At 38.8% G+C, this 27541-nt stretch overlaps 1 protein-coding gene across 1 annotated transcript in view; it reads left to right on the forward strand.

The window, feature by feature from the left end:
* CNTN3 (contactin 3) overlaps nucleotides 1-27541 on the forward strand; it is a 379845-nt gene that overhangs the window by 288915 nt on the left and 63389 nt on the right. The window contains exons 11-12 of the mRNA XM_075550729.1: nucleotides 1102-1229; nucleotides 6537-6712. Of these exons, the coding sequence (XP_075406844.1) occupies nucleotides 1102-1229; nucleotides 6537-6712 (304 nt within the window). The remainder of the gene's footprint in view (nucleotides 1-1101; nucleotides 1230-6536; nucleotides 6713-27541) is intronic.

Below are 27541 nucleotides of genomic sequence, written 5' to 3' on the forward strand. Positions count from 1 at the left end.
GAACTAACTACAAACTTTTCTTTCTTGTTTTGTTTTGGCTTTTTGTTATTGTTTTGTTGTATATTGTTGCTTGGTTTTCCTCTGTCTTGTTTTTGTGCATGTTATTATCTCCACAGGTCTGTCTAAATAAGACAGGTTGGATGAACAATCTGGAGGAGAAAACAGTGGGACTGGCAGTTCCTGGGGGACATGGGAGAGGGGGTGGTGGGGAGAAAGGTACTGGTGTTAACAAACCCAGGGACAAGGGAACGGAACAACAAGTGACTCAAAATGGTGTGAAGAGGGTGTGGGAGTCCTGGTAGGGCATGATCAAGGGTAAAGTAACCAAGAGGAATTGCTGACACACTGGTGGGGACTGAGCATGACAGTGGGACCGGAGGAAAGTCAAAGGAAATAGAGGAAAGAGCTGGGAGCAAAAGGGCACTTATAGAGGTCTAGATAAATATTATATATATGTATACATATGAATATTATATAGTATTAAGTAAGTATATATTAAATAATATTTAAAATTTGAGAAGCCCCAGTGGCACTGTCTAGTAATTGCTGGACTGCAAACCAAAATGTAAATGATTAAAACACAACAGCTGCTTAGTGAGAAAAAGATGAAGCTGTCTTGTTCTGTAAAGACTTACACCTTCGAGGCCCCTTACAGGGTATCCAAGAGTGGGGCTGTGCTTAATGGCAGTGGACTTCGTGGGAGAAGAATTATTTAGAATGTAAGGGACATGAGATGATGCTTACTTTTCATTTCCTCCAAAACAGACAAGGCCAGCACGTGAACAATCTTACCACACCATGTGGTTGGAAAACATTTCACACATATTTGATTTGATATGTCCATCCTGAAATTAGGTGCAACGTTAAGTGGTAACACTTTTAAATAATGCTGTATAAAATATCCTTTAAAGTTTTAATTTATAGAACACCTTTTCTCAACCAAACGTGTGTGTATGTAAACGTACCTTTAAAGTTCTCTATTGCAATGAAATATGCTAGTATATCATGGATTAAGGACACTATTTTAAGGTAACTTACCCGATAGAGTTGTGCGATTTTTTTAAAAACCCACCCTCATACTTGTATTTTGTGTTTCTTTAGAATCTCTTTTTTAAGTGATGGAGGACTACAGATAGCCAATGTAACTAAAGCTGATATTGGAACTTACACCTGCATAGCAGAAAACCAGTTTGGAAAAGCCATTGGGGCAACACATTTAGTTGTTACAGGTGCGTACATTTCTTAAATGGTAGTTGGTAAACTCCTTATGCTATATTTTTAAGATCAAAGAAAGTTTATGTTTCTCACAACACACAGTTTGATATGAAAGTAGATGTGTCTTTGCACCTGTGTTATTTTTAGGACATGAAATTCAAGAAAACCATTTTTAATATGTCTTTAGCACAGCAGAGTATGATTCTGTGAATAAATTAGTTGTGCTGTGATGATGGGCAATAACCACCACTAATATCAAATGCTGGTCTAGATTTTTTATTTTCTGCTCTTCAACTATTTCACAGAGTTTAGGTACAATTCTTCATTTTTATGATCATTGCTATGTTTTAATATCTTTTAGGATAATCATTGACATCTATAAGCATTGCTTAGAGCCACGTATATATATTATCCGTTCATTCATACACACACAAAAACTTGGGCTTCCTACTATGTTCCTGGTACTTGGGCTTTAGCAGTTGACTAAAAAATACTGCCCTCCTGTAGCTCACCTTCTACCAGAGGAAGAAAGAAAATAAAAGGTACAATAAATGAGTCAATAATTACAAGGGAAAAACTGCCCAAAAGTTGAGAAAGAGGGGGAATATGTGGAGAGAAACTAGCTAGAGCATACAGGGGTGATCAAAGCGGGCCTCATTCTAAAGGAAGCATTAGAGCAAAGCTTTCCTGGCTCTGAAGGAGGGAGCCAACAGACGTCCAGGGAACACTTACAGAAGGGCCTGGAAGACCTGTGTTAGGTCTTGGCTGTTCATGAGTGAAAGGTGAAACCAGTGCTAAGTCGTGAGGAAGCATGGCATGATCTGCAGTGCATTTTTTAAACAACCATTCTGCCTGCTTTAATGAGAAAGACTATAAGGAGTCAAAGTTAAAATTAAACTTGTCCCAGAACCCATTACAGGGCTCCAGGCAGGAGGTTATACTGGGCTTATTAAGGACAACTGCTGAAGAGTGGATGAGAAAGCATCCAACTCTACATATGTCCTGCTTATGGAACCAACAGGATTTGCTGACAGTATAGATGTGAGGTTCAGGAGAAAGGGTGATGGAAGGGTGTTTGATCAGCAACAGGGAGAATGACAATCCAAACACTTAGGGAAGGATTAAGACTGAGCAATCTTGATGAAGAAGAAAGATCGGGAGCTCCTTTATGGTGGTGTTGAATTTGATATGTTAATTGGGTTTTGTGTTCACAACACAAACTAGGGTAGTCTGCAGTAATAAAGAAATTCATATCTTAATACAAGAATACTTTTTTTTCACACTACAAGGCCAGGGTGGGTCAGCAATACTGTTCTCACTTAGCAATAAAGGCTCCATTACCTCCATCATCTGACACATTGCCTATTGCTCTAGAAGGGGAAAGAGGACAATTGGGATTTCCCTTGGGTCTTCCAAATTTTTGTCTGCAGCATCATGTATACCTTCAAAGGAGTAAAGAGGGTGAGAATCTAGTTCTAGTCTATGCTCTGAAAAAGGAAATGGAGAATAACATGAAAAACATGAATATCTATACCACCTAGGTGAATGGTCAGGGATGCATTTGGATTTGGGGCAGAAGGTTAAGGATGGAGACACACTTTGAGAATTGTTAGGACTAGATGAAATCACTCGGGAAAAAGACAGGGTTTTCTACTCCCTTAAAGAATTAGTTTTGGAAATTCACAGGGTCAGTTCTGTCCTGTCCTGCAAGGTCACTATTAGTCATCCTGGACTAGATGGCAGTGAGAGAGAAAGAGATGAAATCACTAAGGGAATGGTGAAAGCACAGAATACAAAAGACCAAGGACTAAACTTGAGTTATTTCAACATTAAGACATTTGAGAAAAGAAAGGGGCTGTAAAAAGAGCCAAATCAGAGGTGACTGACATGGTAGAAGAAAAGTACAAACGTTGTGTCCCAGAGGTAAACAATAATAACAACCAACACAATAAGGGAAGACCGTGATCTGGTGTTGCAGATGATTCTGAGGTCAAGTGAAATGAGACTACAAAATTTACCAGTGAAATTTACTCCCAGGGTGTCTATTTGTGATCCTGATGAAAGCAGGTCGTTTGGGAAGTGGGAAGGTGATCATACTGTGTTTAAAGGGGAATTCAATAGAGGAATGGCAGACAACTTGTACTATCTGCGAGTCTTTTCAAGACATCTGCTCCAACAGGGAGAAAAATGAGGAGGAGCAGTGGAAAAGTAGTAACCTGAGAAGTACACATCTCTCTGAATGGAAGCTTTGTGAGGATGACTTTGAGAAGAAAATATGCACATAGACATTTAAATGGAGGAGAATAAAACAGACATTAAGTAACATTTTGACATAGAACCCCTTAAAAAACTACTCTATCTTTTTTGTAATGTCTTTCAAGTCCACGATCACTTCTCAAATGTTTAAGTCTGTATATGTTGGTGGTAATGTATTTGCAAGGCATTAAAAATTGGTGGAATACACCAATATATCAAGTGGTTTCCTCTTTCAATCCCTGTATTTCTATCCCTTACTTACTTGAAAAATAGAAAATAATAAGATAAAAATGGTTTTGTAATAGTCTTTTTACCCTTGTTACTTTGAGGTTATTTTGATTGTTTTAGACCCATATAGCCTATAAACTGTTAGCATCATTGTGTTAGGGCAGATTGGCTAGAGAAACAAATTCATTGACACTCACATATGTGTAAGAAAGAGCTTTAGAGTAATAGCATATTGAGAAAACAGCCCAACTTAGTCAAAATCAAGTCCAGAAGTCCAATACTACTCCAAAGTCCCTATTGAGACTCACTCAGCTCTATGCAATAATGGAGACTGTAGGAAGATCAGTGGGTGCAGAATCTTCTGGATTCAGTGGTGGTGGAAACATCATCGTAAGGTTTTGGCAACTCTCAGCCAAGTGGATCACCAACAGGATGAAGACAAGTGAGAGAATGGTCTGCTTTCAGCAAGCCATTTATCTCAGTCACCCTTGAATCAAGCTGCAACCTAATTATTTAGGCAAAACTCTATCCACATGTTCCTATGGGAGCCATGTATTGGTACACCAAAAAAATAAAATAAAGTAGCGATCACAATCCACCCCTTCCCAACTTGGCACTTCTGCATAATTCTTTAGCCATATATAATTTTTAAAACAAGGGCAAAAGTAAAATAATATTTGTGCTTAATAGGATAAAACTAAAATACATTCACCTCAAAATGTTCCAATCTCATTTAAGCATAGTACTCCAGAAGCAAAAACAAAACCAAAAAAGTCTATGCTTCACAATCCAGTTATGTGAACACCTACACCATAATCCTATAATTTTAAAAACATATTCCCCCACCCATAAAAGTTTTAAGCCAGCCACTTCATGCCTTTATGCTCCACATTGTGGGTGTCCAATCTCTATACTGCCCTCATATATCAACCCAGTGCTCTGAGGAGACAAGCATGTTCACTGGTGTAAAGAATCCTCTTTCCAATTGGAACCTTGTGAGTCTGCTTCCATAAGCAAAATCAAATCAGGACATGCTGGCCATAAGATCAACAGCAATATGCACAAATTCACAGGCTCAAAAATGTGATCTTCATTAGGTTGGGTTCTGCTCAACTTGCTTTGCTTCACCCTTTGCCCGTTGTCCCCTTCTCCTTTTGACCAAGGACCCCATCATAAATTCTCAAGCGCCCTAGTCCCCTTGGGCTGGGTCATGAACTTCAGACCTGCCAACCCACTCTCGTCTTCTCCTCTAGTCCATGTGAACCAGGTCCATGGATGTCAGTGGCCAGACTCAACCTGTCTCTTTATTGTTGCATTTATCCCACTTCCAGTCAACAAGTAGATCCAGGTGGTCACCTAGAAAGCATTTCAGCCTGCCCACAGCGACCTTTAATGTTCAGTCCTAGAGAGGAGAGTTTCTTCATAGCTCCAAATTTTTCTAGTTTTAGGCACAAACCTCTAGTTCAAAATTCAAAAAGCCAAAGGGTTCCTTTTGTCTTCATCAGTCTGTCAGTCCCCTAGGCGAGTTTCTTGGGATGCAGATGTCCTGAGCACTCAAAGCATTAGGCTCTGCTTTTCTTTTCCAAGTGTTCTTTGCAGGCCTGTCCTGTACCCATGTAAAGATCCAATTTAATGGCTGAAGGCCAGTGAGCTTATAAACTTTGCATTTTAATACTTCCCAATAATCATTTCTATCAATCATTATATCCATAACAATAAGTAGAAGAAATCAGTTCAAACATAGAAGAGTCAGATCTTAAACTCCTTAAAATAGTCTAAATTAATCCTTTCTATCTAAACTATCTTATCTAAACTAAACCTTCTTATCTAAGCTTGAAACAGTCAAATTCAATCCTTTCTTATCTAAACTATTTGTATGCAATGTAGCCTTAGGTCACTGGCTGCATCAAACTAGGGTGGGCCTTCTTTCAGCCATTTGGACTAAATAGCATGGTCTCACAGAAGAAATTTAAGGGGACATTTTGCCCCCTGAGCTCAAAATTTACATTAATCAGGTTCATAGTCATCATTTCAGACAGGAACCAAAACTTTAATTTCCCATGTTCTTTCCAGAAAACAACCCAATAAACTGCATGGCCATATCTGACCTCAAGCTAGCCAGATAAGAAGTACTGCCATGAGGCAGAGGTAAGACAAGCATCCACTCTCCATCTTCATGATTAGTTTATCTAGTGCCCCACTCTCAAGGTAGCAAAATATGTTAGGTCAGATTAATTTAAAAAACAAATTCATTGACACTCATGCATGTGTAAGAAAGGAGTAATTGGATATCAAGAAATTAAGTCCCAACCCAATCCAAATTAAGTCCATATGCCTGATACTAGCCCATAAATCCCTTCTCAGACTCACACAGCTACAGCCAATTATGCAAAATGTAGGAAGGTCAAAGGCCAGTAGGTGCTAAGTCTTGTGGATCCAAGGCATCTCCAGAGTTCTGACAAGTCTCAGCTGTGTTGCTGGCCAACAGGAAGGTGAAGCAGAGAGAATGTGTCCTACCTTCAGCAAGTCATTTATCTTTGTCATCCTCTAATCAAGTTGTGACCTGATTGATTGACATAAATACTCCCCACAGGTTCCTACAGGAGCCATGTTAGCACACACACACACACAAACTAATTATCACACTCATCCAGATAAGAATAATTTGTGCATTTTTCTTCTAATGAAATATGTATTGAACTGTCTACTTTATTCACCTGTATCTGTACATATGTGTTTACAAACATACACACAATGATTATCAATCTGGCTGTGAAAATTGTTTTCATCATAGTAAAGATGTGAAAGTTTCACTTCAACACATTTTCTCCCAATAGAACCAACAAGAATAACATTCGCACCAATGAACATGGATGTCTCAGTTGGAGAGAGTGTCATTTTGCCTTGCCAGGTGCAACATGACCCCCTGTTAGACATTATATTTACCTGGTATTTCAATGGGGTCCTCACAGACTTTAAGAAAGAAGGATCTCACTTTGAGAAAATCGGCGGGGTAAGTGTGATGCGCCCTTCATACTTTTATATAATGGCATGGTTCTCTGAAACATCGTTTCTAAAAGATCTAGCACATAGGTAATGGTGTAGAACTGTAGGATAAATGAATGATTATAGGCACTCAATGACATGTGCTCTAGTGATATATTTTATAGGAATAAGAAGGTGTACTCATTTAATTAGACCTATAATTTCCATGAAGTTATGGATGTCATATTTATGGAGCCATGTTGGCAAAGTATAAAGTTCAACTGCAAAGGGTCAGTATTTTGAATTCACCTGCTGATCATCTGTTCCTAGTAAGACATACAGTTTTTAAAACCTTGTTATAGTCCGATTAGGTCAATGAAAGTCAGAATCTACTAGCAGGTAATGTGTGTTTGTTTTTTAATGGGGAGTTTTTTTTAGGTTTTTGTTTGGGTGTGTGGAGCTATATATTTTGTTTCATATTTATATTCCTCCTTCTTTCCTAACCATTCCAAATGTTGTCTTTGAGTGACTGTTGACCTTTTGACCTCAAATAATTGATCATTATTGAATTATTTATCAAATAATTCACTAGTGTTATTATTCCCCTTACTGATTTGTCAGTTTGCTTGAAAACACAGCCATACAAGTGAGTTCATTTCCAGATCGGAAGGGTGACTAAAGGCTTCCAACAGTTTCTAGCTGATAGATAAATCTGGTCATTGTTTATGATCTTACACTTTGTTTGACGTTTCTCTCCTATCTGTCTAGGACCTTGTAATGTGATCCCTTCAGAGTGGTTGGCAATAGTAGCTAGGCACCCTTCTTTTCCTCTGGGTGCAGGATCATTGACATTAATGTTCACATGGCCATCTGGGCTAATTATTTCTGTGTATTTTCAGCTTCCTTTAGTCTTTTTTCCTCTGAACAGAGATATAAATAGTAGTGCCTTAGATGGCTGCTCCTGAGTGTCTACTACTCTAGTGGGTACTCACTGACGTAGGATGTAGAATCTTGTCTTTATATACGACTGTAGGCCAGCTGACTTGGTATACACTGAAATTATGGTCCTATTAATTTATGTTAAAAATATTATTATTCACAATTATTGTGTTTTAATATCTCCAGAAATTGAAATTGTTCATATATAGGGTTTTACTTCCCACATATGTATGATGAAGTAAGAAGAAATTCATACTTTCCTGATGTACCATGCCAAGTGCTTCATCTCTGATAATCCTAACAATAGCTCTGGGCATTCTTAGGGAAAAATCTTGATTTCATAGATGCCCATACACGGGATTTGAAAGGCTTATCAAGTACCCAATGCCGTGCAACTACTTAGTAGTAGAGTTTGGATTTAAACCTAGACCTATATCTATAAAATCCTAATGCTTTCTTATGGCTCTCTTTGCATTTGCAATGATTCCATGTGATGGGGGGGGGGGGAGTGTGCATTTGGAGGCCAAGTTAACTCTCTCTGTGAATTTCTTTAAGACACCCCAGTGCTAGAGAACTAAACAGCCATTATTGCTAGTATCGCATCCGTTGAATCCAGATTCAAAGCCAGTCTTCTTCCTTCACAAGCTGTTTGCATTGACTTGGAATTGGGGATATGTTTCCTTTTGTTTGGCTAAGATGTCAGGCATTGTTTAGCGAAGTCTAGTATTTGTTTATTTGTTTGTTTTGTACAGACTTAACATGTAAGCTTTGCTAAGGCAGAGAAACATTTTTAGCACTCATTTGCTGAAGCCTCTTTAGTAAAAGTGCCGGTAAGTGTTCATAGGCACCTTGGTGGTGCCATGGTTAAGGCCTTATCCAAGGACTGAAGCCAGCAATTGGAAATCACCAGCTGCTGTTTGAGAAAAGCTCTGTCTGCCTGCCTCCATCAAGATTAAAGCCTTGCAACCCCAATGGGGCAGTTCCAATTGGTCCTAAAATATTCCCATACGGAACTCGATCCGATTACATTGGGAGATATATACATATATAATTAACAATGTATAAAATTTTAAAAGAATTCTCTTTCAAAACTTAAAATAATGATGCAGTGTAGATACGTAACGACAATTAATGACAATACCTGGAACTATTTCTTTTTTCAGTCATCTACCATATTCACATTTTAAAAAGTTAATTGTCTGGTCTCTTCATGGCTTATTAGAACTTTCCCAGTTGCTTCAACATTTTGTCATTGATCCTTCTCTTGCTTAAATGCCCATTTAAAAAAAAATCCTAATTTAATCCAACAAGAAAAGACATGTGCCAATATTCTCAGCCAGATCTTGACTCCACATTTAGAGTCTCCTGGTATATCTCTTTCCTTTGGAAAATTGCATGGAAAAGGACAAATGTATGAACTTTGTAAAGTTCACTCCATCAATCTGGAGAAAACTTGTCCTCTAAATTTAATCATTTTTTTAGTTATTCTATATAGAACATGATTTGAACATTTGACTCTTAAAGCATTAATACCTTTGCTATATATTATAGATGATGATGTTTGTTTTACCAGTTGCTTATGTGTTCTTGATAATATCTTAACCAACTCAGTTCCCTCCATCTTTGTTAATGCTAAATACATGTTCATCAAAGGGATGAAAACACAAAGCAATTTGATTCTAATCTGTTTCCAAGTAGACTAGACTCAATTTGATTTTTCCTTTCTCTGTAAGAGGCTTAGAATTAGAAATATCCATGGCTATAATATAATTTAATGACTACAGGTTTATTCTGCACCAAAAAGGTTCTACATAGGCAGAAAGTCATCTCTGTATAAGAAAAAAGGTTCAGAAACATGAAATGTCATAAATTAATTGGATTGCTTGCCAATTATATCCTTATTTTGACATGCCACTTCATGGCCTATGAAATTTGTTATTGACTTGTGCCATTCGTAATTTAATATTCTCCAATCAGTATAAAACAGTAATCCATATAAAATGGCATTACCCTCAAGCACAGGCAATTAAGTAAATGGTTTTTCTGTTGTGTAAGAAGGGAATCATGCTACAGCTTCCGCCTTCTGATTGTCTATTTATTGCAGTACTCACATTAACACCGAGAATGTCTGCTTATCTTTTATGCCAGTACATTCACGGATGCATCCACTGTTTCCAAGCAGCAAGATTCAAAGAGAAGAATGGTAAATGGGAAAGTTGCTTAGATAGGTGAATAGTGGGAGTCTGGTTTGTAAGATGTAACCTGTGCTTTATATCTGAGATGATCCAGTTCAGATTTTCAACCAATACAATCAGTGTCCTCAGGACTACATAGAGTACTTGTTTGTGAGTTTTCAGAAATACACACCATTAGAGGAAAATCGAGAGGCTCAAAAACACCAACATCTAAAGTAGATCACTTATGTGGACTTGAAAATTATTGCAAGGGAGTGTAAATACAGGTTTCTGCACAATTAGGATTATATACTCAGAAAATCTCAATAGGCCAAATATCTGAAGCACATTGGCACATCACATAGGAGATGCATGGATCCAACCAACATTGGACTTCAACAAATGCTCAAGGAACAAATTGAAGCAAATTTCAGTTCTAAACACTATGTATAGTAACCAGAAAAGTTGGGACGTGGGTTTCAGATACACATGAGTTATAAGCATTGTTACCTTTTGGATGATGGCATGATGTTTCCCTTAATTTCTGATCCCCATTTTCTGAATTTCACACTAGTTTATAGTATTTGCTTTATTCTCTTTTACCAGGATGCCTTGCCTATGCCGCTCAGCCTTCTTAGAGAGGTTCCTGCTCCATTTTCCCTTTTGCGCCTACCCACCTAACATAAACATAGTAGGCTCCCAGAAAATGTGTGCTGTAATTCTAACTTTCCAAGGATGATAATCCTATTAGGAGAATGGATTTCCTTTGGTATGTTAATGGGACAAGCTCAGTGTAGAGTTTGTTTTGAGTCACTCAATTACAAGCTACTAAAGGAGCAGTGTTTGCAAACTCTAATGCGGTGTGTGTGGCCTGGGCTTGGGGGAGCTAACAGGGGTGGTGATGATAGCTGCAGACCAAGGCACTAGGAAACAGAAGCTAAAAAGTCAAGGACCTCCCAGAAGAAGAGAAAAAGACGTCCTTGGAAGTCAATAGGTTAATGTGCTAGTCCAGGTAGACTAGAAAAACAACTCCATAGAAATTTGTGTGTATAAGAGAGAATTATATAAAGGGTAATTGTACATTAAGAAAGTATCCTAACCCAGTCCAGTCCAAGCCCCTAGAACCAATATTAGCCCATATAAAATCCTCTTCAGACTCATGAAACCTGCAATGACACCGAAGGCAGGAAGGTCACAGGCCAGTGGGTAGAAAATCTTTGGGGAGAGTGGTGTTGTAAGCATCTCAGCACTGGCAGAGATCTCTACATGGCTTCTCCAGCTTCAGAGGTGTGGTTGCATCAGGGTAGGTCCATGTGGCCTCTCCATCTCAGGGCATTATTGTAATTCCATGTGCCTTGTCAGCTGTAATGTTGCCCAGGGAGTGAGCAGAGAGAGAGGAGTGTCTCCCACCTCCAAAGAGGAAAAGTACCTGGAATTTCCAGAATCCTTAGGGAAAGGCCATGTTCTCACAAAAACCGCCTTGGCTATGACCCTATTGCACTCTTATTCCTCTTAAGTCCCAAATTGACCCCAGATTATGTAACTACCACACGTAAATTCTGACGTCTAGCCTTCTCCAGTGTGAAGAATGAATGTCTGTGTTTTAAAGCTATCCAGTTGTGGTATTTCTATTATAGCAGTATTACATAATTAGCATACCATACTTGCTTCTAAATTCCTTCAATTTCTTCCTTGATGATATTAGTCCCCTTTCTTATAAACGCTCTAGAATCCACATATAGCTGTCACTACAATTTTAAACTGTTTCCCAAATATTGTGTACTGCATATAAACTGTGAAAGTCTATACAGGTAATGAATCTATGTGCTTGTAGCACAAAGTAGTTATGCAATAAATATGTTTAAACTTTTCAACTCTTTTACTTATTCAACAATCAAGATAATATGGAATTCATAGAGTTATCTTACGCTTTAAAATAATGCACAGGTGTTATATGTGTCTAGATATCTCTCATATGTAAGTATGCACAGCTATGTAAGAATTATACAGTCATGCATATAAGCTTTACTTTCACAAACACATTATAAGAAGACTCAAACTCTAACACTCATTGCCATTGCATCAACTCATAGCAAACTTCTAAGGCAGACCCGCCCCTGTGGTTTCTGCATCCATAATCTTTACAGGAATAGAAAGCCTTGTATGTCTCCTAAGGAGTGGCTGGTGGTTTCAAACTGCTGAACTTATGTTTAACAGCCCAGTGCATAACCCATTATGTTACCGGAGCTCCTGAGGAAATTCAAGCACGTGCGTGCACACACACACACACACACACACACACACACACACACCAGCGTTTTCTCATATTATTGTTAGTTGCCATCAAGTAAATTCCCACTTATGGTGGTACTATGTGAGCAGAGTACTAATACATAGAGTTTACAGGAAGTAAACCGGCTTCCTGTCTTTGGATATTCCTCTGTATTTTTTCACATGTGAATCTTTGGCTAGGATTTGTAAAACACAGTGACTTGAAACATTATGTCATAAACACATGCAAGAATGAAAATTAAACTTCATGCAGTCAAGAGAATAATGATAAGAGAGAGATGAGTATACCATTATTAACCCATTGTAATATCTTTATTTCATTAATTTCATATAGACCCTGTAGGTCCAACTTACAGAATAGGGGAGACAAAATCCAAGAGAATCAAAAGGCCATTGTTCACGATAATTGTTGACTCCACGAAGGGCATGGAGCCTGGCAAATTGAATTAAAATTAAGGGGCATTTGAGGATAATTCTGACTTGCCTTAATAAACTAACTTTTGACCTTAACATTATGGGAACTCACCATATACAGAAACGTTTCAACTTAAAGGACCCTGTTTGGTGGAAGTTCAGTATATAAAGTAAGGATGTTTAAATTGATATATTTTGATATATCTGATGCGGTACAGGTATTTTAGAAATAAAAAATGTCTAGAGCCAAGCAATACAGCTTTACAAACATTTTGTGGAATTGGATTTATGATGAATTAGAATGTGTGTGGATAAAAGTCACTGGAAGCAATAAGAAGTTGAGCTGTGACAGCCAATCTGCCATTCATTTAACTGGCTCACTTCAATATGATTTATCTCTCACGGGCTACAATTTCACTCAAGTTCCAGCAGCTCCTCGTGAGCTTGAGACTTGATGTATTTCCAGCTCTGGGAAGGAGGAAAGAATATCCTTGAAAGTGATCCTTTGCGTGTAGCAATAATGCACTTTGAATTGATTGATTTCGCAGAATTATTGGGGTGCGAGGACTGAAAGTTCGAAAATGGGACTGCTATTACAATATAGACGGTGAAAATGGTTCTATATGGGTTTTAAATCTGTGACAAAGCATGGATCTGATCTGAGGCCAAGCCATCGTTTCATAAACTACTTGTGGTGATACTCTGATTTGTTTCTTTGTTTCTGTTTTCTAGAAACACTTTATGTTTTAAAGAAATGCTAGCTACACAGAGGAGGGACGAAGAGCAGAAGGCGCAGAGTTATGTGTAGCCCCTGCACAGTGTTTCCCATTGTTAGCATTTGGCATTGGTATTTCTTAAAATGGATGAATCAATATTAATATGCTGTTTTATAACTAAAATCCTTAGTTTATAGTAGGACTTACTCTATTGTAAAGTCAGCCTTAGGTACCCACCATTGTCTTACAAAACAGTCAAATGTCCTGGGAAAAAATATTCTTTGAACCACTTACTTATGCCTCTCACTTAACCCTGAACCTCCGGCCATCAATAATTTCTGTATAGTTTAGCACTTTTCAGAATGTTATATATTTGAAATTAGACAGCATGTAGCTTTTCAGACGATTCTCTTTCATTTAACAATGTATTTTTAAGGCTCTGCTGTTTCTTTACGTAACTTTAGAGCACATTTGTTTTTATCAGTGAACAGTATTCACCTGTATAGATGTACAATTGTTTGTTTACCCACCACCTATTTAAGCTGAATTCTTGATTTTGTTTTGTAGAACCTGTCTTAGTTACATATTTCTGGTATTGTTGTTATTAGGTGCTATTGAGTTGGTTCTAAATCACTGTGACCATATGATGCACAAATAAAGAAATACTGCCCAGTCCTGTGCCTCCCACACAATCACAAAGTCTCTCCATCCTCGCTTTGAAGGAACATTTGGCTATTATTCTTCCAAGATAGATTAGTTTGTCCATCTGGCAGTGAATGGCATTTGTGCAATGTCTACTTCTGCTCATATAAATGCCACAGGTGTTTGTGACATTAAAGACTGAAAGAGCAGTTTTATTTCCCATAATTCTGGAGCCTGAATATCCAAATCAGAATATTGGTAGTATCAACCCCTTTTTTGTTAGTAGCTTTGGGCATTCCCTAGGTCATGGCTTGATAGATGGGTCTCGGATAGCTTATGTTTTCCCTTGGAATTGTATGCCTTTGTTTCTAAGCTGCTCTATTTTATAACCCAGAAATGACTAGATATTTATAACTCTGATTCACTAGCATATGAGCTACTAGATATAACAAAGAAAATCCTATTTCCAAACACAATTGCATCTACATATTGTAGAGGTTACCACACCAACACATATGTTGAGGACACATACCATATATACTCAAGTATAAGCCGAGTTTTTCAGCATGTCTTCAATGCAGTTTTGTGGTAAAATTAGGTGTTGCAGCTGATATTCGGGTCAGCTTATACTCAAGTGCATATGGTAATTTAATCCTTACCTATCTCATAAATTGTATATCCTATCCAAATTTAAATCCACAGATGACTTTGATGGACCATAACACAACTGTATCTAGTAATGCATTCAGTAGCATGGGAATCAGATGCAGAGGATATTTTCCCTGTTGAATTATTATTATTTCTCTGAACACATTCCCTGAAGCACAATTTTCTCACTGTGATTTGGGGGTATTAAGCAGAAGTACTCCAGTGTCAATTAGAAAGTTGACGCTTAGTTGCCCAGCCAGACATACAGATGGTTAGCTCCTACTTAAAGTGCAGTCTGCATCCAAGGGCTGTGTTTATCAAGCACAATATGTAAAGAAGTGAATAATCAGATCTAAGCCAGTGAAACCCTGTAAGGAGAATTTAAATTTAGACTAGTGGTTATATCACTATGTAATGAAACTACAGTTTACAGAAAGAACAGATTCAACAACAACAGCAGCAAAAGGGGTTGTAAATGAAAGGTTCTACAAATATTTATTGGGCATAAATACCAAAGAACAAAAGGAGTAATACATGGTCACTTTAAGCGAAGAATAATCCAAGCCATACTTTTAAGAACAAAATGTGTGTGTGTGTGTGTGTGTGTGTGTGCGTGTAAAGTCCACTCCATTATAAAGTTATAAACCATAATACCCCAAATAATGTGACATTAAAATATATCAAGTTGGAAAAAATTATTGGAAGAAAAGGGCTCTAATTTTTTGACATGCAGAGAAAAACCCACATCAGCAACCACTACAAGAAACCTAATGTCGGAGGATTATTTGAACCTAATAACATACATAGAAGAAGCCGACCTTAAACTGCCACAGGAAAAAATCTTCAGAATGCTGCTTAGAGTCATACTAGATATGAGGGATCAATACAGAAAGAGGGTGAAATAATAGAGAAAATATAGTCCACATACCAAGGCAAATACAAGACTTAAAGGACAAAGCAACAGAATCAAAGAATAAGGTAAGAGACCTCACCGACAGGCTAGAAGAAGCCGAGAACTGTATCAATGATTTCGAAATAGCCAAGCAGATTTCAACAAATAGGGAAGGCAATTAAACAAGATAATAAAAGATGCTGAAGTAACCTGAGAACAATGAGTGATGCCATGAGAAGTAATAATATTAAAATATTTGGGATAGCAGAAGAAGACACAATTAAGAAATCAACAGCCAAAATAGCGAGGGAATTCCTGGAAACAAACTTCTCCAATTTAATGAATGAGAACAGACAACCATCCAGGAAGCAGAGAGGACATCAGTTCGACTGAACCCCAAGAAGAATACACCAATGCCACACAGCTATTCCAGAGATTAGAAAAGGACAGTAAACTCCCCAAAATAATCTACAAAGCTGGTATAACACTGATACCAAAATGGGCAATGATCCCACAATAGTAGAGCACTATAGGCTGTTATTTCTTTTTGTTGTTGTTGGCATAAATTTTTTTCCCAATGAACATCAATTCAGAAAAACTTAACACAATTTTGGCCAATAGAATTCAAAATATATAAAACAAGTAATTCATTATGACCAAATCAGATTCATACCAGGGATACAGGGATGGTGCAAATCCAAAAGTCCCTCAACATTATCCAAAAAAGCACAAGAACCACATGATAATATCAGTAGACACAGAAAAAGCATTTGACAACATTCAACACCCAATTCTAGTTAAGACCCTTAAGAAGCTAGAACTATAATTCAATATGTATGAAAAACCAACCAGTAGTATAATAATCAATGGTGAAAAGACTAAAACATTTCCACTTAAAAAGGGAAGCAGACAACGATGTCCCTTGGTCTGACTTTTATTCAACATCATCCTGGAAGGCCTACCTAATAACAGAAGGCCACAGAAAGACATCAAAGATATTCATCTGGGGTCTTGAGAAGTGAAACCATCATTATTTGCTAATGATGTGTTTCTATATATTGAGAACCACAAAGGCTCCACATTAGGAGTGCTAGAAGAGATAGAGGAAAATGGTAGAGTGGCAGCATACCAGATCAACAAACAGAAGTAAATAGGATTGCTATATATAACTCATGAAATTACAGGAAAAAAAGGTCAAGAAAGTAGTACCCTTCAAAATGGTCAAGCATACATTTAGATATCTAGGGATACACATAAAAAAACAAACAAACAAAAACCAAAAGATCTATATGAGGCAAACTATAGAACATTATTTCAAGAAACCAAAAAAAATTTTTTTTAAAGAAATCAAACTGGCCATCACTAATGTAAGAATATCCCATGCACGTGGATCAGAAGACACAAAATTGGACAGATGCCAATCCTATGCAAGGCACTGTATAAATTCAATGAAATCCCAATACAAATACCAGCATCATTTTAAAAAGAAATGGAAAAAATTTCAACTTCATATGGAAAGGGGAGAAGCCCAGCATTGGCAAAGAACTCCGCAAGAAGAAGAGTAAAGGGGGACAACATGCATTACCCGACTTTAACGGCCATCTAGCTGAGAAGCAACAAAGCCCACATGGAAGAAGGACACCAGCCTGTGTGATCAAGAGGTGTTGAAGGAATCAGGTAGCAAACACTACAGAACAAAAATCATCGTTGTGTGCTTACCTTCCCCATAAAAATGCTGAAGACAAATGTGTACATAGTTAAGTGTGGTGAAGAAAGCTGATGGTATCAAGCTATGAGAGATACTGTGCCTGGGGTCCTAAAGGCTTGAAGGTAAACAAGCGGCCATTTAGCCCAGAAGCAACAAAGCCCACATGGAAGAAGCACACTAGCCCGTGTGATCACGAGGGATTGAAAGAACCAGGTGTCAAGCACCAAAGAACCAAAAACCATTTCCTCATGAATGAGGGGGAGTGTGGAATGGGGACCTAATACCCATCTGTAGGCAACTGGACATCCCTTTGCAGAGGGGTAGTGGGGAGGAGACAAGCCACTCAAGGTGCCATGTAGCATAGATGAAGCGCACAACTTTCCTTTAGCTCTGAAATGCTTTTTCCCCCTCCCCCCCATTATCATGATCCCAGTTCTACCTTACAAACCTGGTTAGACCAGAGGATTTACAGTGGTACAGATAGGAACTGGAAACACAGGGAATCCAGGACAGATGAACCCCTCAGGACCAGTGGTGGGAGTGGCGATACCGACAGGGTGGAAGGAAGGTGGGGTAGAAAGGGGGAACAGATTACATCCTCCTCCCTGGGGGATGGACAACAGTAAAGTGGGGGGAAAGAGACATTGAGCAGTGTAAGATATGTTATAATCATAATAATTTATAAATTATCAAGGGTTCATGAGAGAAAGATGAGTGGGGAGGGAGGGGAAAAAATGAAAAACGAGGAGCTGATTCCAAGAGCCCAAGTGGAAAGCAAATGTTTTGAGAATGATGAGAGCAATGAATGTACAAATGTGCTTTATACAACGGGTATATGTATGGATTGTGATAAGAGTTGTATTAGCCCCCAATAAAGTGATTTAAGAAAAACCAAACTTATTATCACAATTTTCAAAACAGTATGGTACTGGTATGATGTTAGATACATTGGGCCAGTGGATAAAAACAGAAAATCCAGGGGGGAATATCCATAGCATACACACAATTGATGTTCACTAAGGGTCCCTAAAATATCAAATGGGAAGTGGACGCCCTCTTTCAAAAATGGTGCTGGTAAAATTGGATATCTCCCTGCAGAAAAATGAAGCAAGACTCTTACCCCAGCCCATACACAAGAACAAATTCCAGGTCGGTCACAGACCTGGAGGTAAAACCCCAAACTATCAGGAACATCGATAGAATTGGGACAAAGCTAAGAACCTTTGCACAGGGAGTACATGGAAATAAGGAAGGATATCCACACAGAGAAAGCTAAAATAGACAAAAGATAAAGATACTAAAGATAAAACACTTGTGTTCATCAAAGGACTTCATTAAAAAAGTAATGAGAGCCCACAGGTTGCGAAAAGATTTTTAGCAATGGCATAACAGACACAGGGCTCATTATTAAAAAATCTACAGAATTCTAATAGCTTTTGATGAGGAAAAAAATGAACTGCTACCTTAGAAGGTGGGCAAAAGTCTTGAACAGAAGATTCACAAGGGAGGAAATCCGCATAGCCAATAAAAATATGAGAAAATGTTTGGGAAACGCAAGCTAAAACAATTATGAGATACCATGTAACGTCCTTAAAGATAACCCAATTCAAAAAATCATAAAGGCAACAAATGAAAGCAGTGAGGTGAGATAGAAACTCTCATTTCCTGCTGGTGGTTTTGTAGATATGCACAGCCGCTGTGGAAAGCGATTTGGAAATACCCAACACAGTTGGAAATTGAGCTCCCTTAGGATCCAGCAATCACCCTGCTGGGCATATTCCCAGAAGAAATAAGAAACAGACTATAGCCAGACATCTGTGGTCCGATGTTCATCGCTATGCAGTCCACAATCGCAAAGGATTGGAAACAGCCTAAATGTCCATCAATAGACAGATGGATTTAAAAAAAACTCTGGTATTAATAAAATGAGTTTTTTAAACTAAAAAATTTATTCTGGTCTATACACACAATGGAGTATTCCTTATCACTAAAATACAGTGATGAAAAGATGAAGCACCTCGGGTCTGGAAAGAGTTGGAGAATATTATGCTCAGCAAAGTTAGCCAAGCACAAAAGGACAAGTACAGCATGCGTCCACTGAAGTAAATTCAAACAGCAGACTGGGATTAGGAGAAAATGTGCAGGCTGATAATCTGGCATGAGTAATGATGCATACGTCAAGAGCCGAGGAGGAGGAGGAGGAGGAGGAGGAGGAGGAGGAGGAGGAGAAAGGAAGGAAGGAAGGAAGGAAGGAAGGAAGGAAGGAAGGAAGGAAGGAAGGAAGGAAGGAATCTTTAGCACTAGTGCTAAAAGACATCTTCCATGACTCCTCACCCCGCATATTACTTTAAGGCTCACAGAAGGGTCAGGGAATAAAAAAGACAGCAATGGGGCACAAGGGCACAGATCCACCAAAGGGGAGGTTTATGTCTCCATAGGAAAGGTAGAGAGAGTGGACCTCATTCCAGCGTGCCAGTCCCTGAGAGCAGTTTCTCTGCCCAGCGCAGCTCATTCAGAGAGGACAGCAATGCCAGACTGAGGCAAAATGTGGCATCCCCTCCCAAGCTGACATTGCTCCAGAGCACAGAACTGAAGATACAGACTGGGGAGAGCAGCTAGTCTGACCCGCCCATGTGGGGACAAACCAGGAGGGAGTGCAACAGAAAAGAAATGGCAGGAAAGCCATGGCGTCCCTGAGGAATCCTGATTGTAGACTTCTGACAGAGGAGCTACACTTGACACCTCGTCTGAACTTGTTCTGAACTTGTTCAGGGCTGCTCACAAGGGAGCCACACTGAAATTCTAAAGGCTTAACGGAGGTTGTGGGGGAAGAGGGGCACTCACTGCTCCATCACTGACTGCAGGGAGAACACTGGGGACCTGTAGAAGGAGCGCCTTTAGGTCAGGAGTGCTGAAGACTCAGGTATCAGTGCTGTTGGGTAAGCGGGTGGTGGGAGATGGAACCCTGAGAGAAACGGGGGCATGTCCTTCTCTCTAACAGAGATAGATACTCATCTACTGTGGGCCAGGATAACAGGATTTGGCACTATTTGTGTGGTCTTTTTTCCCCTTCTTTTTTTCTTTTGGTGTCTATTTATAATAGGCAGGATAAGCAGGCCCAAGGAGACAGTGATGGAAACGATGGTCCTTGGAGGGCATCGGAGGGGAGAAGGCGTTGGGGGGTGGGTGGGGAGTGGTGAGCTAATAACAAGAGGGACAGGGGAAAGCAAGAGTACTAAAACTGACGACGAGGAGGGTGTAGCATCCCCGGTCATGTATCTGAGAGAAATTACTGATAGGTGAGCAATGAGATAACATGATGCCGGGCAGGAGGAAAGAATAATAGAATAAAAATTATATAGACAGATATAAATATAGTTATTTATATATGTAAAATATAAAGATAAGTGTATTTGTGTATATATATGTATATGTATCTATATATACACACAAAGCAAGGTCCTCAGTATAAGAATGGTTTGTTCTAATAATATGGCAAGATATGATACTCAGCTTCCCTGCACAATTGCTGAAGAGAAAATGGATACGTAAGCAAATGTAGTGAAGAAATCTGATGGTCTCCACCTATTAAAAGCTATAGCATCTGGGGTCTTAAAGGCTTGGAATTAAACAAGCGGCCATCTAGAAGGGAAGCAACAAAGTCCACACGGAAGAAGCACAACCAGCCTGTGTGATCATGAGGTGTCCACAGGAATAGATATCTGAAGTTCAAAAACAATAAAGCTGTCCTGAAGTTGTGTGGACAAAGTGGAGACACCAAACCTGCCTGTAAGTTAATTGGACAGTCCTTCTCAGACGGGCCACATGGAAGGGATGATATTTCTACGGTGCGACATAGAACTGATGAAATACATAATTATTCTCTAGTTCTTTAACATTTCCCCCACGTACTATTTTGGTCTTTGTTTTACCTCATTAATCTTGTTAGAGTTGTGTAGGTCTATTTGTATAATTAAGCTCATTGGGTCCATGAAAGCCAAGATAGATAATGCTTCAGAAACAGCAGTGAGAGTAAAGATTCCCCGAGGGCATGGGAAGAAGGCGGGGAAGGGTGGGGGCAAGGGGGAACTGATAGCTATGCTGACTGTTTAATCCAACGGTAGGGAAACTAAGAACATAATTGTAGGTGAAAGGAACCATTGGATGATGTAAGAAATGGAAAAATAATAATATATAATAAGGGATCCTGGAGGATAGGGTGGGGGAGGGAGGGGGAAAAGGGGAGCTGATATCTAGATGTTCAAGAAGAAAGAAAAAGTTTGGAAACTGATGGTGGAAGCAATTGTACGGTTATGCTTTATCTAATTTAATTATATAGTTACAATATCTTTAAGAGCTCCCAATAAAATCTTTAACAAATAGAAATATAAAAGCAGAAACTAAATAGTGTAACTAGGCAGCTATATATTATAGAGCTTTTGACTTTTCTTATACATTTCTATGATTTTAAAATAATACCAAATCGAAGTGTAAATCCATCTAACCCAAAACTAATCTCATTGCCATTGAGTTAATGCTGACTCATAGCTGCCTATAGGACAGGTGGAACTATTCATATTGATTTCTGAGACGTAAATCTTTAAGGGAGTTGAAAGCCTCATCTTTCTTCCTTGGAATGGCTGGTGGTTTTAAACTTCTGACCTTGAGATTAGCAACCCAATTTATAACCCAGCCTGGGTTCTGTTCCACATTTTCTAACACTCCTGTCAAGACTTTGTGTTGTGATCTGCTTCCTAGCGTTTGGAAGTGGTAGCTGGGCACCATCTAGTTGTTCTGACATCAGAAGAACTGATGTTTGTATGATCCGTGGGTTCATTGGACTATTTTCTTCTTTCTTTCTCTGATTTCCTTCATTCTTTCGTCTGAAGAGGAAGAGAGACCATTTGTTGCATCTTAGATGGCTACTCATGAGCTCTAAGATTTCTCTTGCTAATAACCCAAGTAGGATGTAGAGCATTGTCTTTGTGAACTGTCATGCTAATAAACCTTGGTACTCCCCAAGATGATGACCTTTATCCCACAGGCCTAGCACCTCATTCCTTCAAGGTGTTCGGTTCTGTTTAAGAAATAGTCTTCACTGCCTCCTGTGTTCTCCAGCACATTCCTGGATATATTGGCAGCCAAGATAAATACAAGTAGGTCTGTCCGATCTATCTGTCTATCTATCTATCATCTATCTATATTTATGGGTATACTCCAACTCTTCCTCCCACATCTATTCAGCCTATATGTTTATATAAGCATCTACTTTTAGAACACCACTAATGCAAAACTTTTTGTGTGATCATTTTATTGGGGGCTCATACAGCTCTCGCCACAATCCATACATACATCCATTGTGTCATGCACAAAAACCCTGGGGGGGGCAAAAACAAAAATGAAACAACTGAGGCTACTATGACTGTGGCAGGAAAGAGAGAAGAGAGAAATAAAAAGTGAAGAAATAGCTGAACCCTGATCGCCTGACCCTGGGGTGGGAGGGGTTTAAACCCTGACCCAAGGTGGTGTCAGGCTGTGCTTGTGTTGAAGGAAAGCCCTTGCACCAGCCAGAGTAGCCTGGAGCTGGCAGAGGCTGTGGCGCGGCTAGGGCTAGCCCCAGCCAGCTTCTGCAGTAGTAAGCCGAAAGCCCACAGCTTTTCAAAACATAGTGGATCTCTGTCTACTTATCTCTAGGATATTTCTCCTATGACCTGGAAGAGTGGAGTTTCCTTCCTAGTAGCTGTGGAGTTCCTCTGGTGTATATTACTCAGTTGCCATTCCTGCCAGAACTCTACAAAACTTTTATGTATTTTTCTTCATTTCCTTTAAGTCTTGCAAACCTCCCAATGCTTCTCTCTGATTCCACCATTTTTAAAAATTAGCATTCCTTTTATTGTATGTTGTCTTGTGCTGCATTTCTCTATCCTGTAGCCCTGGTGATAGTAGTTACACCCCTGGGCTGCTAGCCTCAGGTTACTAGTTCAGAATCACCGTCTGCTCCATGGGAGAAAGACAGAACTTTCTATTCTCATAAGGAGTTATAGTCTTGGAAACTCACAGGGCAGTTCTGCCCTGTAATATATGGTCACTGGAAGTCAGAATCAAATGGATGGCAGTGAACTTGAAGTTTTGGATCCTCTAGCCCGTAACCCGGCAACAATCAAAATATATGTTAGTGTGAAAACATAGTCTTGAATTTTTATAAAAGTGTTCTCAAAAATATTTGTCCTATTTTGATTGTTGAATTTCAATCAACATAGTGCCTCCAAGATCATCCTTGTTATAGGATGTCTGGCAGAATTTAGGTTATTTTTTAATGTTTAACAGTATTCTATTTTGTGTATATACCATCTTGTCTTCAGAATGCCTTGTCAATAACCTCAAGATTTGGGAATATTTATGGAATATTCTTGGAAAATATTCCATAAATATTATGAAAACATTATGGGAATGTTTTCCTAGTCCAGATTTTAATTATATACATAGAGTTGTTAAGAGACCCAGAGCTTCATATTCTGGTAGTATAGAGTAACTTGCAAGCAAAATTTGACCCAAGCTTATTTCTGTAAATGTAGTTTCATTGCAAAGCATCCATATTTATTTATTTTCAGTTTCTGTGCCAGCTTTCATGCTTAAAAAGAAGGAAATATACATAAACACAAACTGTAATTTTGAATCCTAGCTCAATCCCTTATAAGGTCTTCATCTGCAGTAAATGATCTATTTTCCCTTCTTTTGCTTCTGTAAAATTGATAGGATAATAATCCTTTATTAAAAACTATGTGTTCACATTCTTGTCATTTCTAAATTCCATCTAGTGTATCCCACCTCATAGTGACCCCATATCTTTCCAGTAGAACTTCAATCCAAAGGGTTTTCAAGGCTAGCACCTTTTGGATAAAGAATGCCAGACCATACTTTCAAAGTGCCTCTGCATGGGGTTGAACTGCCAACCTCACTTCAGTGCTTAATCATTTAGACCACCCAGGGATCCCATCAGTAGTTCAAGGTGGCCCTTATTTCCCCATATTCTTTTGTATACATGTTTTCCCCTTGATTTCATTTTTGTTTTGCTAAATGGATGGCTGAGAAATGATATCTCATCATTACCTAAATTTTTATTTTTAATTAATATGAGATTAATTTTTAAACCAAGCAAAGATTTAAAATTATAATGGACTCCCCAAAATTCAAACCAAACAAACAGAATTAATATAGATCCTTGTGAGATGGAACATTACTTTCTGAAAAATGTACTTTCTTATAGTCTAGAGAAATCTATAAAAAGCTATGCCAACTGAATTATTACAGAGAACGAGGAATTGTAACCAACAATATAGAATAATTTTTTAATGTTTGGGATTAATACTTTGGAAAGTCCTTCTAGACCATCATTAGTCAGTACCCCTAATGTGTGTGTCTGTGTTTCAACCACACTCACATCCGCATACATCTGATTTGTATGTCCTTTGCTTCATGTATTCAATGGACAGTATTCTCACTTAGCAACACAACAGTTCCACAAAATCCCTTGGATTCCTGGAACCTTGATCAAGTTATATGAAATGCCTTATGTTTACACCTAGTTCTGATTACTAGTACCACATTACAAATTGCACCAAAACACAACGTTTTAGAAAAATACCAAACACTTAATTTGCTCAGGAATGTGCGGTTTGAGCTGGTACCAGAAGAGACAGCCTATCTTTTTCCACACTTCATCACCTGGGGGTAATTTTGCGGGGGACAGGGACGTACCCTAAATTGACAAGTCATTCTCCCTTGGTTCCTCTTAATGTCAAACTCTCCACAGTCAGCTTGGCTTTATTCATGCTTTTGGTGGCTTAATTCCAGATGTTCTTGTGCCAGTGGAAGTAGTTAGAGTGTACACATTTCCTTGTGCTAGCTTGGAGACTACATACACCAGTCCTGCTGTTTTGTTACTGATGATGTTGTTGTTGATTTTTAACAGTTTTATTGGAATATGTTTCACACATCATATAGCTCAATAGTATAAGCATATTAAAAAGAGTTGTGTAATCATCACAAAAATCAATTTTAGAACATTTTCTTCTTTCATGTACTCATTATTATTAGCTCCCCTGCCCCCCGCCCTGCCATAATCCTAAAAAAACATTAATCCAGTTACTGTCTCTATAGATTTACCTAGCTGGGATTTCATCTAAGGAAAAACATCAAAACAATAAACCCAACAACAATAACAAAATAAATGTAGAAAAACCTCAATGGAAAAGAAAGCAGAAAGTAATAAAAAGTAGAACAAATCTAAAATGGGTCCAACAGGATATCAAATAACAGAAATGTGGGTGAAGGGAGACAGCAGACAGTATAAGATACAAAATAATAATAATAATTAATAATAATATACTTGAATAAGGATTCAAGAGGTGGGAGTGTCGGGAGGGAGGGGAAAGAAGAGGAACTTACACCAAGAACTCAAGTAGAAAATGGTTTGGAGCTGATGATGGCAACATATGTACAGATATGCTTGATACAATTGATGTGTGGCATTTTATAAGAATTGTAAGAGCCCTCTGTAAAATGATTAAAAAATAAAAAGGATATCAAATGATATTAAATTTTAACATAACTGCATCTGAAATTAGTCCAATTCCTCATGCACTCTGTCTTATATTCATAACACCAGTCATAGCAGATTTACCAGGGGTTTAATCCAAACAGATACCTGCAAATGGATTTGGCCTTTCTTTTTTATTATTATTAAACACTTTTATTGGGGGCTTTTACATCTCTTATCACAATTCATATATCCAACTATTGTGTCAAGTACATTTGTGCATATGTTGCCATCATCATTTTCAAAACATTTACTTTCTACTTGAGCCCTTGATATCAGCTCCTCATTTTTCCTCTCTCTCTCTCTCCCACCCTCCCTCCTTCATGAACCCTTGATAAATTGTAGATTGTTATTTTCATATCTTACATCACCCTCTGTCAAGATTTGGGCTTTCAATGTCCTTCACAGCCCTCTGCAAACTGCATGCTCAAAATTCAAGCTGCAATACCATTTCCTCCTCCAGTCTTCAGAGAAAGCACATCAGCCTGTGGAAGTGAGCTGGTTCCCTAGTGGTCCAGGCAGTTACAAGAGTCTGCTGAATTTCTATGGAAAGGACTATTAGGCCAGGGCCCTCGGCAGGGAGAGTGCCAAGGGAATACTATTGCACGGAGAGCATTTTGGAGGTATGTTGTTACACCCATCTTGCTGTTCTTGTTGTTGTTGTTAGGTACAGTCAAGTCAGTCAGAGAGACACTGTGAACAACAGAATGATGAACTGCCAATGCTTGATCATTCTTACAGTTGATTCCTTGGCTCGACCCTTTGCAAATATTATCTCCAAATACATGTACTTTTCTGTTGGTGTTTTGTCGTTCATGTGTCACTCTTTTGAAACAGCTATGATAGGAGAAGCTGGAATTCAGTTACCATGTATTATGGCTCCTATAGCTATCGACTATGTAACTCCCACCAAATGATTCAATAGGATCATGTAAATAGGCTCTATAAAACTCTCCCATGGGGATGGGGCAGCTTCGTCATCCTGCTGAGTGTAAAATGAGCCAAGAAAGAAGAGTTGGGGGAATCAGTACCCTTTACTAACCTTAATTACCCAGATCCCTGTGCTAAGCTTCAGATAGCTTTGACCCCAGAGATATAAAGGACAACCAGCAGCTGCCCTAGCAGCTGCCGAGCCACGGAGTGGCATGACGTTTGGACATTTATTGACAGTGTTAAAGAAGCTTTGTAGCGATTGCCTTGTCCCAACAGGCTTGAGTGAGTAAAACAAAACAAAAAAAAAAAAACCAGAGGGAGGCCTCTGGCCAGCACAGTCGAATAGAGGCATGCCTGCTTGGCAAAACTATATCACAAACATTTCTAATCCTAAATTATGGACTCTTTACCCCCCTCACCCAAGCCCATCCTCCTGACACTGGTTGTGAGTTGTGTGGGGTCATTGCAAAGCATTATTGAGCTTAGCAGAGAAATAGAAAATTCAGTGAGGGGGATGGTGGGTGTCAGAATTTGTAATAGAGGCTTGGCAGGTAGTTTGACCTCTACTTTCTAGGAATCAGCCTTGGGTTGATACTGATGGCAATTGCCTTATCTTCCTAGTGAAGTAAAAGAAGGTCAGAAAAAATCTCCATGCCCATTTTACAGCTTTGTAATCCTGTCCTGAGCCCTGGTGGCATAGTGGGCTCCACGTTTGGCTCTTAACCGCAAGGTCAGGAAGTCATAATCGTCCGCCACTCTGCAAGAGAAATAAATACAAGGCATTCTATTCCCTATATAGTTACATTATTGGAAATCCACAGGGACAATTCTACTCTGTACCAAAGAATCACTATGAATCAGAATTGACCCAGTGGTAGAGAGAGAACTATCCTATAATGG

Source organism: Tenrec ecaudatus, chromosome 5 (assembly GCF_050624435.1).
Source record: "Tenrec ecaudatus isolate mTenEca1 chromosome 5, mTenEca1.hap1, whole genome shotgun sequence".
Taxonomy (NCBI): domain Eukaryota; kingdom Metazoa; phylum Chordata; class Mammalia; order Afrosoricida; family Tenrecidae; genus Tenrec; species Tenrec ecaudatus.